At 51.1% G+C, this 13,909-nt stretch overlaps 1 protein-coding gene across 1 annotated transcript in view; it reads left to right on the top strand.

The window, feature by feature from the left end:
• IGSF21 (immunoglobin superfamily member 21) overlaps window positions 1-13,909 on the top strand; it is a 107,920-nt gene that overhangs the window by 27,339 nt on the left and 66,672 nt on the right. Inside the window, exons 2-3 of the mRNA XM_078611274.1 lie at window positions 7,050-7,165; window positions 8,001-8,113. Coding sequence (XP_078467400.1) covers window positions 7,050-7,165; window positions 8,001-8,113 — 229 coding nt within the window. The remainder of the gene's footprint in view (window positions 1-7,049; window positions 7,166-8,000; window positions 8,114-13,909) is intronic.

Genomic DNA, 13,909 nt, shown 5'->3' with positions numbered 1-13,909 from the left:
CTCCCTCCCCTTCCTCCCCCTCCCCTTCCTCCCCCTCCCTCTCCTCCCTTTCCCTCCTACCCTTCCTCCCCTCTCTCTCCCCTCTCTCCCGACATCTCCCACCCTCCCCTCCCTATCCCATCGTGCGTACAACCACAACAAGGAGATCAGCATTACGCCTGAGCCCCCCACTCTGACCGCCTCGGGTTCACCACTAGTGCCTACCCCCCCCCCCCTGGCTTTCCTTTCCCCGCGCTCTCACTTGAAGGCCCCTAATTCGTTTTCTTGGAATTGATCGCAAGATTAATTACTGCATCGATTAACTTTGTGTTTTTCGACAGAATTCCATTTGTAGGAGGGGGGGGGTGCGGATGGGGGGTTGGGGGGAAATATAGAGGGAGTGGGGGGGGTGTAGGTGAGTGGTGGGAGGAGGGGCTGGGGAAGTGGAGGATTTCATTGAGATGTGGAAACTCGGGTGGAGGTTACAGCTGCTGCTGCTGTTGTTAAGGGGATTATCATCGTCAGTGTTGTTGTTGTTCGTGTAGAGCAGTTGTCATTAACCTTTACTGCAGCCTTCCACCCCTTTGATTCTCAATCGTAAAAAAAATGATGTTCATAAATACAGAGGGTTTGGTGAAACAAGGTGGTTGTTGTGCTTCCTTAGCCCGTGCTTAATTTGTGTTTTGGATTATTTACCTTCTAAAAAAAAAATCTGCCCATGTCTGGAATCGTTGGTACCAACGTTGGCATGTGGATGGAAGTTGACACCGACAATGGCACCGACGTTGACACCGACGTTCGGCCAACGCTGGGCCAGGATTCCACGATTACTGGGTGGTGCGCTAGCGTGGCCCAGCCGCGGCACGTTTTTGCCGATCTTGTTGCCGAGGCATCGTGGTTCAATCCTGGCGGGCCACCCTGGTTAACACCGCAGTCCGCTATGGAGTCTGCGCCGTCCGCTCCGCAGCGGACGTTGGGAAGAATCCCGTGGAGCGTCGTAGGAAGGGAGCAGCGGCCCGGTAGCCCGTGGTGTCGTGCGTCACGCTCCCAATTTTTGCCACAATTGAACAAGAACATTTTATACTGGAAGTTATTTTTTTTACTCGAACGTGATCGGCACACACGCGCACACGCAGCGGCGACAACACACTAAAATCGCATCCCGCTGTGATAACCAGCACACGGAGAGCGGCTGTATAATCAGCAGCACCAGTTAATGCGTCACAAGAACGACAGCGCCCAGTACACTCGGTTATGATGACGATGAGAATTGACGCTGCTGCTTCGCGGTCCGGTGGAGGTTTCGCCACCGTTGTATCGGTCTGTGTACAGTGGTCGCTTCTTCAAGTGTGACATCTGGACCATCCTTCTGCTGCTGCTCCAGTGAAAAGAAATGACCACACTCCCGCCGTATATATTCATCTTGGTTTTCTCGCTGTCGAGATTCTGTATAAAATCTCTCCGTTTATTTACAATCCCCACCACTCTCTCCGTCTCTCTCTCGCGTCGCTCGGTGCCGTCGCACGGCTCTACGCGCGCCTCCCGTCGTTTATTATGACACGTTAAATTGTAAATTATTATAAGACGAATTATATATTATGACACCTTCAATTATTAACTATGACAATACTAATGATAGTTTTTATTGTTATGTTACTACTCTTTGGTTCTGTCGGTAAAGTCACGTAGGTATAAAAAAAATTAAATTACGACGTTTTATTGTCTTCTTTGTTTTCCACCTGACGATGCTTGCTTGTGTTGCGCCCGAAACGTCGTGATTTAATTTATTTTATTTTCTACCTACGTGACTTTAGTGAAAGAACCAAAGAGTATGGATCCCTGCAGTCACGAAAACTTCAAATCTATATTGTTATATTACTAATGAATGTTTTTTTATAGTATTGATTATTATTATGAATCACTTTATTATGACACCTTCAAGTATTAATTATTATAATATTAATTATATTAGTAATTATTATATTGCTAATTAATGTTTTTACGAAAGTATTAATTAGTATTGATCACTTTATTAGTACACCTTCAACTATTAATTATAATACTTATTATCCATGAGAGTTTTGTTTTTAGTTAGATCGCATACATATATAAATGTGTCGTTAAATCCTGCCACCACCCGACACAGCCAACTAGTAAGGGTTGTCATGTAAACAGAACGTGGCCAATTCGTCACTGGTACAGCACACCGGTGTGTTGGAGAGTCAAGCCACAACATTTACAATTTGAGTACGACGTTTCGCCAGTAATTACAACTGGCTTCATCAGGCGACAGCCAGATTTGTGAAGTTTTGTTCCTAATATAGAGGCGTAGATGTAGTGGCCACGCTTCTACGCTCTTGCGTCACGTGGGGGGGGGGGGGGATTACTGAGGCAACGTACATTATGCATGTGCATTATGCCAGCCTTTGAACTTGTCCTTCCTGACTATTGTTTATTAAAATAGCCCTACCAACTGTAATCCCTATTGAAGTACGCTGTCCTTTGTAGGCATGCATTTGAATAATGTATTATTTGATGATTCGCTTCCACGCAGCACTAAGGCGGTAGCTATCCGAACGGTGAAAGTTATTTTTATTTCTTTCAATTTAGATAGATTATCCAATTAGTCTTGTCCAGTAGTAGCTAGTTTTGCACAGAACTTCAACATTATCAAAATCAATTGAGTGTCCTTGTTGGCACGCGTGTTCTGCTACTGCTGACAGTTGTTTTTGAGATAATTGAATGTTTCTCTGATATTCTTTTAGTCTCGCGCTGATCATTCGTCCTGTTTGCCCAACATAACATTTACCACACGTGCAGTTAATCCTGTACACACCTTCTGTTGATAGCTTCGGTAATACATAATTTGTACCAGATATTAATTTCTGTATTTTATGTATTGTGCCAAATCTGACTCGGATGTTTTGTTTTTCCAAACATCTGGCTAGTTTATCAGTTACTCCCGCAATGTACCATATTTTGAACGTTTTAATTACTTGAGCAGTTTCAATGCTCGTATTATTTGATTTGGTTTTGGCATTCAATGCCCTGTTTATTTGTGCACCATTGTAACCGTTCATTTGCAGCGCTTCTTTAACATGTTCAATTTCACTTCTCAGACTGTCACCATCTGACACTTTCTTAGGGCTCACATAATGCATAATGTACGTTGCCTCAGTAACCCCCCGTCCACGTGGCGCAAGAGCGCAGAAGCGTGGTCACCACATCTATGCCTCTATATAAGGAACAAAACATACCTCTCCACAAATCTGGCTTTCGCCTGATGAAGCTAGTTGTAATTACTGGTGAAACGTCGTACTCAAGATTGTAAATGTTGTGGCTTGGCTCTCCAACACACCGGTGTGCTGTACTAGTGACGAATTGGCCACGTTGTGTTTCACGCGGACCCCTTTTTAAATCCTTTATATTAAGTTTGCTTGCTTGCTTGCGTGCTTGCTTGCTTGCTTACGACCGTGCAAATCTTTCGGTCGTTTTTTAACCCACTTCCCGTGATCCAATCGAGCTGACATTTTCCACACAGACTCGTTGTGCGAGACAATTAATGTTCGTGAAAAAAATTCCCAAAATTGTACACTTTTTAGGCAAAAAAAAATGATTTTACATATATTCAAATATAACTCATTCATGGCTTTGGCTGAACGTAACAGTGTAAGAGCCCAGAGCATAACCCCTCCACAGGCCGTGGCGGAGTAGCGCAGTTGGTCGCGCCCTCGCTTCCCATGCCAAAGGTCGCGGGATCGATCCCCGCGTCCTCCACAGGCGAATATATTTTTAAATCCTTTATATTAAGTTCGCTGCCACGCATATAAAGGATTTATAGTGAAAAATTTTGTTTTTACGGGTTATACTTATTTTTCCTCCTGTGTCACTTTTATTCGACCAGAACTCCTCGCGTTCAACACCACGTAACTCTCCTGCTTGCGATGCTCGCCTGCTTTACTCCGCTCGCTTTGCTCACTCCGCTCACTCTCCTAGCCTCTTCACTGCAAGCCTGCTCTCTCGCTCTCCTAGCCTCTCCACTGCTAGCCTGCTCTCTTTCTCACTCTGCTAGCCCGCTCTGCCTCGCTCTGCTCGCTCCGCTCTCTCTCTCTCTCACTCTGCTAGCCTATCACTACACTGGTAACTTCCCACCGTACACTCTGCTAGCCTCTCCACTGCTAGCCTATTACTTTACACTCTGCTAGCCTCTCACTATACACTCTGCTAGCTTCTCCACTGCTAGCCTATCACTATGTACTCTGCTAGCTTCTCCACTGCTAGCCTCTCGCTATATATTCTGCTAGCCTCTCGCTATACACTCTGCGAGCTTCTCCACTGCTAGCCTTCGCGTACTCACACTTAGGATTCCGCTAGCCTCTCTACTGCTAGCCTTTCTACGCTCGCTTCTCAACCTCGCCCTTGCTTCCAGTGGGGGTTCAACCATCACCGCTGGTGTGGAGAGCGGGGCCCCGAACTTCTCTTGTGTTCACTCTTCACTCCAACCCACCCCTGCCTCACATGTTGCCGTATTTATCCTGCTCCTAATTAAACGCCCTAATTAAGCTGGCGTCCTCCCGTCGCCTCTCGCACGTGGCTTCCGCTGCTATCGCCTCAATCTGCAGACTCCGAGGCGCCTACACCGTGTCTGCATTTGCAGCCAGCCAATCACTGCTATGCATCTTAATGTGTCGTCTCTCTCTGGATTACTCTCTCACCGCACCTGTTTGCCCTGACGTGACTACTGTCCGCGGCTCACGCGTGCATGCACACTGCTTGCAAATCCCCGCGCGCGTTACTCCACTACATATTTACGCGATCTAACCCAAAAAACCTCTATTATGGATGATATTGGTCGCGAAAGCCTACGTGTTAAAATATTTATATTATTAATTACTATATTGCTAATTGTTTTGTTATAATATCACATTATTAATCATTCTATTACGACACCTTCAATTATTATACCATTAATTGTATTGTTATTCATTATTATATATCACTAGTTAGTTATTATATGATTAATTATTATGACGCCTTCAATCACTTTATTATGGACGCCTTCAGTCATTCCCGCGATGTGTGCGAGCGCCGCGATTGCCTGCTCTTGCACGGAGACGAATCGTACGCGTTGACAAGGAGGCAGCGGCAGCGATTATAGTGTCATAATAATCAATAATAATGTAATAATTAATAATCTAATTATATTCATAATTTATCATATTAATAATATATGATTTTAATAAAATGTATAGTAATATAATTAATCATATACTAACATAATATTATACTCTTTGGGTCTTTCGTCTTTAGGTGAAAAAATACAGCAGACGGACTGCTGAGGCAGGAAGAGATATCGCGAGAGAGCTACTGCAGCCAGAGGTTATATAGGTTTGAGATGGGTACAACCCAAGGGTAAGTGGGCGGGGCTAGAGATGGAGTTTGCAAGTAAGTGTAAGATCGCAGAGCCAGATATACCTCGGCCATTGTATTGGTACAGATTAGCATGTCAATCTGTTAATGTAACCCCACGACTATGGTGCTGAAGAAGCCATTGCATTGCTCGAGATTAGAGATTAGCATGGCAATGTCAGACGGCTCCCGCAGCAGCGGCTGTGTTAATAAGAGACATTCAGCCGATTAAACAATGAGCGCCGTCGAGGAAAATGGAGCAGTAGCTATGTTAGTGAGACATTTAGCCTGTTAATGTAAAGACATTTAACAAGGTAATAACTGTTTTTTTCACCTGAAGACGATTTCTCGTATTGCGATCGAAACGTCGGGATTTTTATTATTATTTTTCTATCTACGTGACTTTACCGAAAGACCCAAAGAGGATGAATTACTGCAGTCACGAAAGCTTTAACTCAAGATTCAACATAATATTAATAACAAATAATAATATAAACATTTATAACATAGTAATTAATAGTATAATATAATAACTAATCGTTAATATCATGATTAATATGGTCGTTCCTAATATTGTAATGAATAGTGTAATGATGTAATAATTTCATAGTTGTTATTATATTATGAGTGAAGGTGTCATAGTAAGTGACGAGCGAGTCGCTTAGAGCCGGGCGAGAAATGGGCCCAGCTCTGGTGCGTTCGCGGTGCATGTGTGCCACGGAATACGCACCACGCGTAGCACACGGGGGGTACACACCGCCTTTAACAGACTAGTTGGGGTAAGTGCTGTTGGCGAGTAGCACCTATGAAGGCCGGCACGGTACACGAGGGGGTGGGGTGGAGTGGCCAGCACCACGTGACTCGGATGGCGTTAATTTGCTGGGCGCGTCACGTGGGACGTGTTTAACTGTCATCGGGCGCGTGCGGCGTGGAGCGAGGTAACGTGAATGGGGAGGAAATTGGTGGACGCGCACAGACGGAGTGTGATGGTGGGCTTGGGACAGCCTGCATTAGGGGGGTCCGCCTAGGGCAGTGGTGCTTATCCTGGGGTGCGTGCACCCCCTGGGGGTGCGAGATGCGCTTTCTGGGGGTGCGAGACGTGGCCAGATTTGTTTTAAAGAAGGTCAATCATCGAAAACACATTAAGCACGGGCACGTAAGTACAGCTAAAGTACTTTGTTTCATCAAACCCTATGTATTTATTATTAACATTATACATTTTTATCGATTGAGAACCAAAGGGGTGCAAGGCTGCAGTCAAGGTTATGAAATACTGGCCTAGGCAATAAATAAATATCGGTGCTCATCTCCCGTCTACAGCTCTGAGCCACTCGCTGCAAATTCCACATTCTTATGGCGGGAGAAACTCTCTCCACAGAACAACCACAGCTGGCTTCTCTACAAAGTGGTATCTATTTGTATCGACCACGGAGGGATTATGGGCTGAGTTAACCCCCACCCAGAATTTAAACTCACAACCTCGGGGATTGTGAGCCACTGGCTCTACCGCTGGGCCACATGGCCCGGTGAAGGTCTTGGTATTGATGATGTTTATGATGATGATGTTGGTGATAATAGTATTGGTGATGATGGGATTGATGATGTTTATGATGGTATTGATGATGGTATTGATGATGGTGGTGATGTTGGTGATGACGCAGCCCACCTGACCGTCTCGGTGGAGCACCGCGTCACCACGGCGACAGCGGGCGATGACGTCAGCCTGCGGTGCAACATTCGCACTGAGGGGGCGCTGCGCCAGGTCACGTGGTACAAGGTGACCTCTCCTCACCTCTCCTCACCCGCTCACCTGCTCACCTCTCCTCACCCGCTCAACTCTCCTGACTTCTCCTCACCCGCTCACCTATCCTGACCTCACCTCTCTTCACTTCTCTTCACCTCTCCTCACCTCTTCTCACCTCTTCTCACCTCTCCTCACCCATTCACCTGCTCACCTCTCCTCACCCGCTCACCTCTCCTCACCCGCTCACCTCTCCTCACCACTTCAGCTCTCCTCACCCATTCAGCTCTCCTCACCCATTCACCTGCTCACCTCTTCTTACCCACTAACCTCTCACCCCCAACCCTGCACCCGAATCTAACCCAATCCCGTAAAGGTTTGAAGCCTCTTGTTAACGATAACCCAAACTTGACTCTAAATACTGAACGTTAACCCGAACCATAAACAATGATATATAATCGTAGCTCGATTGCTGCTCCTAACTCTCCCCATACCCCTAACCCCAGATGAGATGTTAACCACCTCGTCTGGTGTACAGGAGGTCGTGGGTTCGACCCCTACCCTGACGCCTGCTGTATAATTGGAGTCTGCGTGTCTCTCTCTCTTCCCCCCCGTGGTTGCGTGAATTTTTATCCGGGTCCTCCGGTTTTCCCATCCACATTTTAAAACATGCGTTAAGAGTGCTTGACAGCTGTAAATGTCCACGTGATGAGCACACGTCGTTGAACTTTTAATTTGTGGTAGCCAGGTCGCTTCTGGAAAAGAGCTGTATAGCTCAGTGGGCCTTACCTGGTAAAATATAAATAGTATAGCTTATAGTTTAAACCCTCTCCATATCCCTAATCCCCCCTGCCCTCTCACCACGGCACAGGTGCTGGATGCTGGTGCGACGCGAGAGAAGATCTTCTCGTACGAGACGTTTTGGCCTCTCAACGACACGAAGTCTACTCCCAGGCAGATTCTCAGCCACCAGGCCACTGTGCGGTGAGTCGAACCAAACCAACCCTCCATCGTGACGCACAGGCGGCACACACGGGACAGACGGCTGCCATGGGGACGTGGTGGCCGTGCTGGCCAATGGAGCGTTACCCTATGAATAACCCAACTGGTACTGCGCAACCATTTTAGTTTTTCTGCATATATTAACCCCCCCTACTCCTGCTATGGCCTTGGCACCTGATTGGCTCACAAGTGACAACATCAGTTCTATCCCTCTATTTGGTTGTTGTTTTAATTACCGTCACGACACTCCAATTGTAAATGTTGTAGTGGGTTTACTCTCCAACACAACTGGTGTTGCCGTACTAGTGTAGTGACTGACTTGGAGACGCAAGTTCTTGGAGACAGTTATTTCATTAAATCGAGCACACTTTGCACAATATACATGCTACGCTGGTACACACTCTTCTCCCTCTCATTTATACACAACTCTACATAAGTTGCTAGCCTATTTACAATGCTAGCTGTCTGACACTGACAGCACTGAACTGAGACAGCCAACTACCGTCTAGCAGCGCAATATCAGGTGAAGACGACAGTGACGAAGGCGACGAGACGACAGCGACGATGGCGACGATCTTCAACAGCAACGACGGGATCCCACTCCAAACGACAGCCCCGAGGTCCCCTCCCGGCGCCCCTCTTATACTGTCAGCATGGCCTGGCTCCGCCCCCAAGGCCACACCCCCCTTCTGAAACCTACTCGCGGGTTCTCGACTTGTCCCTTCTCTAACCTTTCCCCTACACCCCTCTCTGGTCTATCACGTGCCCTGCTGTCAGTCAGGGCTCTGCAAGCTGTAGATCCCCGTCCCTGCCAGCAGCCAGCACAATGCTGCTTTGTGACGGATTCTATGTCACTACACTAGTGTAGGGGTGTTAGAGAGAGAGCCGTTATGCATGGCAGCTTATGGGAAACAAACACAGTGGGCGGGGCTACGTGAGTGCACGGGGGGGGTGCTCTCAACGACGTCCGCACCAGGCAGCCCGGGGCCCCACCCCTCAGCGGGGGTGGAGTATAAAGGGGGATGTGTCAGAGGGCTCGGGGCAGAATGTAAAAGCTAAACCAGTGAAGACCGAAGATCGTCTAGCTAGAGCCCTGGACTCCCCTGGGACGCCGCCCTTGTCAGGGCCGCGCAGGACCGAGCCAGCGGCGTGGTCCCGAGAACCAGAGCTAGTGCTCTGGGACTCCGGGTACCGTAGCCCGACTTACCAGTGTCGGGCCAGACAGCCTCCCCTAGCCCATTAGTGGAGGACTAGGAGGTAGGTCAGAGATAGCTAGCAGTGTATTCCCAGCTAGCCGGGTGAGGGGGCCGATACCCCCTCTAGTATTGTATGTCCACAGTTGTGACTACTTGTACGGAATAAATATGTGTGCCTCACCAACGGTGTCCAAGAGTCATCAACGGTACTTCATCTGGTGTCAGAACAACTACGAACATGGACACGCGCCGGACAGCTCGAGCCGGAGTACCGCAGGTGGAGGACACCGCTGAAATTGTCGAGCCCGAGATGGCTCAACAAGACATCGTGCAGCCGGGGCCGGACGCATTCTTACCAGGGCATCAGGATGAAGAGGAGCCGCCATCAGAAGGGCTGAGGCTGGCTCACGCGAGGCTGGCGGAGCTGCTTTACGCCGCTGCTGCCACACTCGAACACATCACGCAGCTGGGGGCTGGTGGACCACCACGGGGCGAGGAGAACCGACGTCCGATGCGCCTTCCCGCCATCTCAACGGATTCAAACTTTGAATCTCCCGCCATCGCCGCAGCAGCTGCTGAGGGCGTGGCCGGCCTGAACCTCGGGTCCAACATCGCTCTCGCTGGGGCTGCCGTGTCACCGCCAGCGGAGGGAGCGTCATCACGGCTGCGACAGGCGATACCATCTGCCGTTCGCGCCGAAGCGCAGCCGAGTTACGGGGACAGCAGCCTGCGAGCTTCCATGGCGACCGCTGCGCTGCACCAACGGCTGCCTCCGCTCAAAGAGTTTGTTGGCACGGAGGGCGACTGGGGCGGCTTCCAGCGATGCTTCCTCGCCCACCAAGAAATGGCACGGTGGTCGGATGCTGAGGCTCTCTGCGCGCTGCCGGCGCTCCTCGACAGCGACGCACTCGCTGCCCTTACATCGGCGCCGAGGGAGAAGCGCTCCACGCTACAGATGGCGCTGCAGTTGCTGGCCGGGGTCTACGGACCTTCAGCGGAATGCAGGCAGCAGTTTTACGATCGCCAGCGGGGTGCAAAGGAGTCGCCCCTGGCGTACAGGACGAGTCTCCTGGCACTGGCGAAGATGGCCTTCCCTCGAATGGACGACGATGGCGTGGACGCCATGGTCACAGAAAAAATCCTCCTGCTGGCAGACGACCTGGACATCGCCGTCGTTGCACAGGAGGACACGGAGATGAGTTCCCTCCAGGCTGCGCGGCTCCTCCATGCCAACCTGCTGTCACAGCGTCGGAAAGCCAGCAGGGCAGCGGCCGGGCATGCGGTGGCTGCAGCCACCCTCCCGGCGGAGGAGGTTTACACCGTCGACCGTCGACGGCAGCAGGGGACGGGAGCACGGTCGGGCCGGGATGGGTCGAGCCGCTTCGACCGTCCGTCATCACCGCCGGCGCTCCCGCGTTGCTTCAACTGCGGCGTCCGGGGCCATGTCGCCTCGGGGTGCCGCTCTCCTCGGCAGCGCGGGACGACGCCTCGACAGGACGCCGGCCCTCCTCCTCCCAAGCTCCATCAACATAATCCGGCGAGTCGCGGCACCCCTCATGTTTGGCCCAAGCACACACTCGTCACACACTCGCACACCGCAACGAACGGGGGGCCGACATTGCGCTGCGACGGGCCAACACGCACCACTATGGGGACTCAAATCGAACCCAGGCAGTGGTCCATGTTGGCCCATCGCGTTGTGGCCGCGTCGTCGGGGTCGTCGGCCGTGGTGGGACACATTGACGGGGTGGAGGTACGCATCCTGGTCGATACGGGGGCATCGGCAACCATCATTTCCGAACTCATTTACAATATCATACTTGTCCAGAGCCGTCCTTTACTGATCGGTTAACGTCCCATTCTATGCTGCTAACGGGGGCTCACTTGGCATCATTGGACAAATTCGAGCGCAAATTTGTATCGGGGATATCAAATTGTCGGGCCCGATTTTTGTTTCCTCCTCGCTGGCGGTTCCGTGCCTGCTGGGGACGGACTTCTTGGGCAAAATGCCGATTCGTATTTTAATAGACCAGGGATGCATTGAGCTCCCGTCGGGACGACGCATGGCGTTCCTGCCTTCCCCTACTGCGGCTCGGACGGCGTTCGTAACAGTACCAGCGTTCGTCGTTAAAACAGTTCGTGTGCCGCCGGGAGCTCAAATGTTGGTGCCTCTAAAACTTCGTCGGCCCTTCGCTGAGGGCATTGGGGACCAGGGAATTCTGCTGGGACCATCTAGGGCCGGGGTTAGTGGACCTCATTTGATCCGGCCCAGACCGTTGTAAGAGGGGACGGGGACCCTTTCATCGCGGTCCTCAATGTGGGGTCGCAGTCAGTGGTAGTTTCTCAAGGGACGGTGCTTGCTCACGCGACACCGGTGCCCTGCGAGGAACCTGCTGCGAATCACGTCGGCACTGCTCCCCGGCCGCACCCACATTCGGACAGCGATGGAGGGTGGCTCGATGCGCTTTGTGCGGGATCGACGGACCTGTCAAATTCAGAGCGCCAACAGCTTAGAACGCTACTGCGGGAATTTTCCGACGTTTTCAGTCGGGACAAATACGATTTGGGTTGCACTCATCTGCTGCGTCACCATATTGACACGGGTGACAGCGCGCCAATATGCCAGAATCCGTTTCGGTTAAGTCCCGCTGAAAAGGACCATGTCAAATCGGCTATTAATGACATGTTAGCCGCCGACATCATTTCTCCTTCCACCAGCCCTTGGGGAGCGCCGATCGTCCTGGTTAAAAGCAGGACGGCTCGTTGCGGTTTTGCGTTGATTTTCGGCGCCTTAACAAAATTTCGGTTGCCGACGCATACCCGCTCCCACGGATGGATGAATCGCTGAACGCCTTGACGGGAGCGCGATTCTTCTCCACACTGGATTTACTTTCGGGATTCTGGCAGCTTCCTCTGGACGATGATTCAAAGCCTAAAACTGCTTTCCGTACACCGCACGGCCTGTTCCAATTCAACCGGTTGCCGATGGGCTTACACTCAGCGCCGGCAACTTTCCAGCGTTTGATGGAATTGGTTTTGGCTGGATTGCAATGGGAGTCGTGCCTGATTTATTTGGATGACGTTATCGTCTTTAGTAAAACTTTTGACGAACATCTCCAGAGGTTGCGAGCGGTTTTCCTAAAGATGCGGGCTGCTAATTTGAAATTCAAACCCCAAAAATGTCATTTGTTACGCGATTCGGTGCGTTATTTGGGGCACATCGTGGGGCGCTCAGGTATTGCTACCGATCCCGCCAAAACGCAGTGTGTCAGCTCCTGGCCGACTCCCACCTCGGTGGGAGAGGTCAGGAGTTTAATTGGCTTCGCGTCGTATTACCGACGGTTCGTCGCTGATTTTGCGACGATTGCCAAACCCCTACACGCTTTAACATCAAAAGGGGTTCGGTTCCACTGGGGTCAGGAGGAGGAGGCTGCTTTCTGCTCCCTTCGGGACGCCCTGGTAAAAGCTCCTCCCTTGATTTACCCCGATTTTTCGGAACCATTTTTGCTCGACACCGATGCGAGCAACACGGGTATTGGGGGCATGCTTTCCCAGGTGGTTGACGGCGTGGAACGGGTGGTTGCGTACGGCAGTCGGGTGTTGTCTCCAGCGGAGCAAAGATATTGTGTCACCCGTAGGGAACTGTTGGCAATTGTCTATTTCATCCAACAGTATCGCCCATATCTGTACGGTCGGCATTTCACCGTCCGCACAGATCATGCGGCACTGCAGTACGCCCTGCGAGTTCAACAGCCATCGGGACAATTGTCCCGATGGTTGGAGATCCTCCAGGATTTTGATTTCGAAACCACCTACCGTAAGGGCGTTCGCCACACCAACGCGGACGCTCTGTCGCGCATGCCAACCACCTCCGAATGTGCATGCCTCCTGGGGTCGGGACGTTGCAAGTCAGCAGGGGACATGCCGGTTCCGGTACTGGCGGCCGCCGCCGACGACGAAACATTGCTTCCAAATTCTATCGCACAACAGGGAAAAGATTCCCTGCTGGGTTTGCCTGTTAATGAATGGGGGCGCCTCCAGATGGAGGATACCTCCCTCCTCGCGTCACGTCGTCGCGCCGGGGAGGCGGGGCGGGGGACGGGTGATGCCGACGCATGGGAAATGCACGCGGGGTTGCTGATGCATTGGGACGGGAAATCCCATCGACACCGGCTGGTGGTCCCTTCTGGGTTACGGGGTAGGGTGGTGTGGGCTGCTCATGAGCGCCTCCTCCACTTGGGTACCCAAAAGACCCTCGCCTTGCTCCAGCTTGATTTTTTTTGGCCAGGCATGACGAGGGATGTCGCAGATCTGTTGGCATCATGCCCTCGGTGTGCGCAGCGAAAACCACCAGCACGGGAGTCAAACCCGCCTTTGCAGTTTATCAGAGTCTCCAGAGTGAACGAACTTGTCGCGCTGGATATTCTGGGGCCATTTCCCGCCACCCCTAGGGGCAATAGATATTTGTTGACCGGGGTAGAATACTTTACGCGCTGGCCTATGGCCTGGCCCCTGGCCAACCAGTCGGCAGCAGCCATCGTGGAGGCCTTTGTCCAAGGTTACGTCATGGACAAAGGTGCTC

This window comes from Lampetra planeri, chromosome 36 (genome assembly GCF_965212315.1).
Source record: "Lampetra planeri chromosome 36, kcLamPlan1.2.h2, whole genome shotgun sequence".
NCBI classification, from domain to species: domain Eukaryota; kingdom Metazoa; phylum Chordata; class Hyperoartia; order Petromyzontiformes; family Petromyzontidae; genus Lampetra; species Lampetra planeri.
Note: the sequence above shows the minus strand (reverse complement) of the source record. Positions and strands in the feature narration are given on the sequence as shown.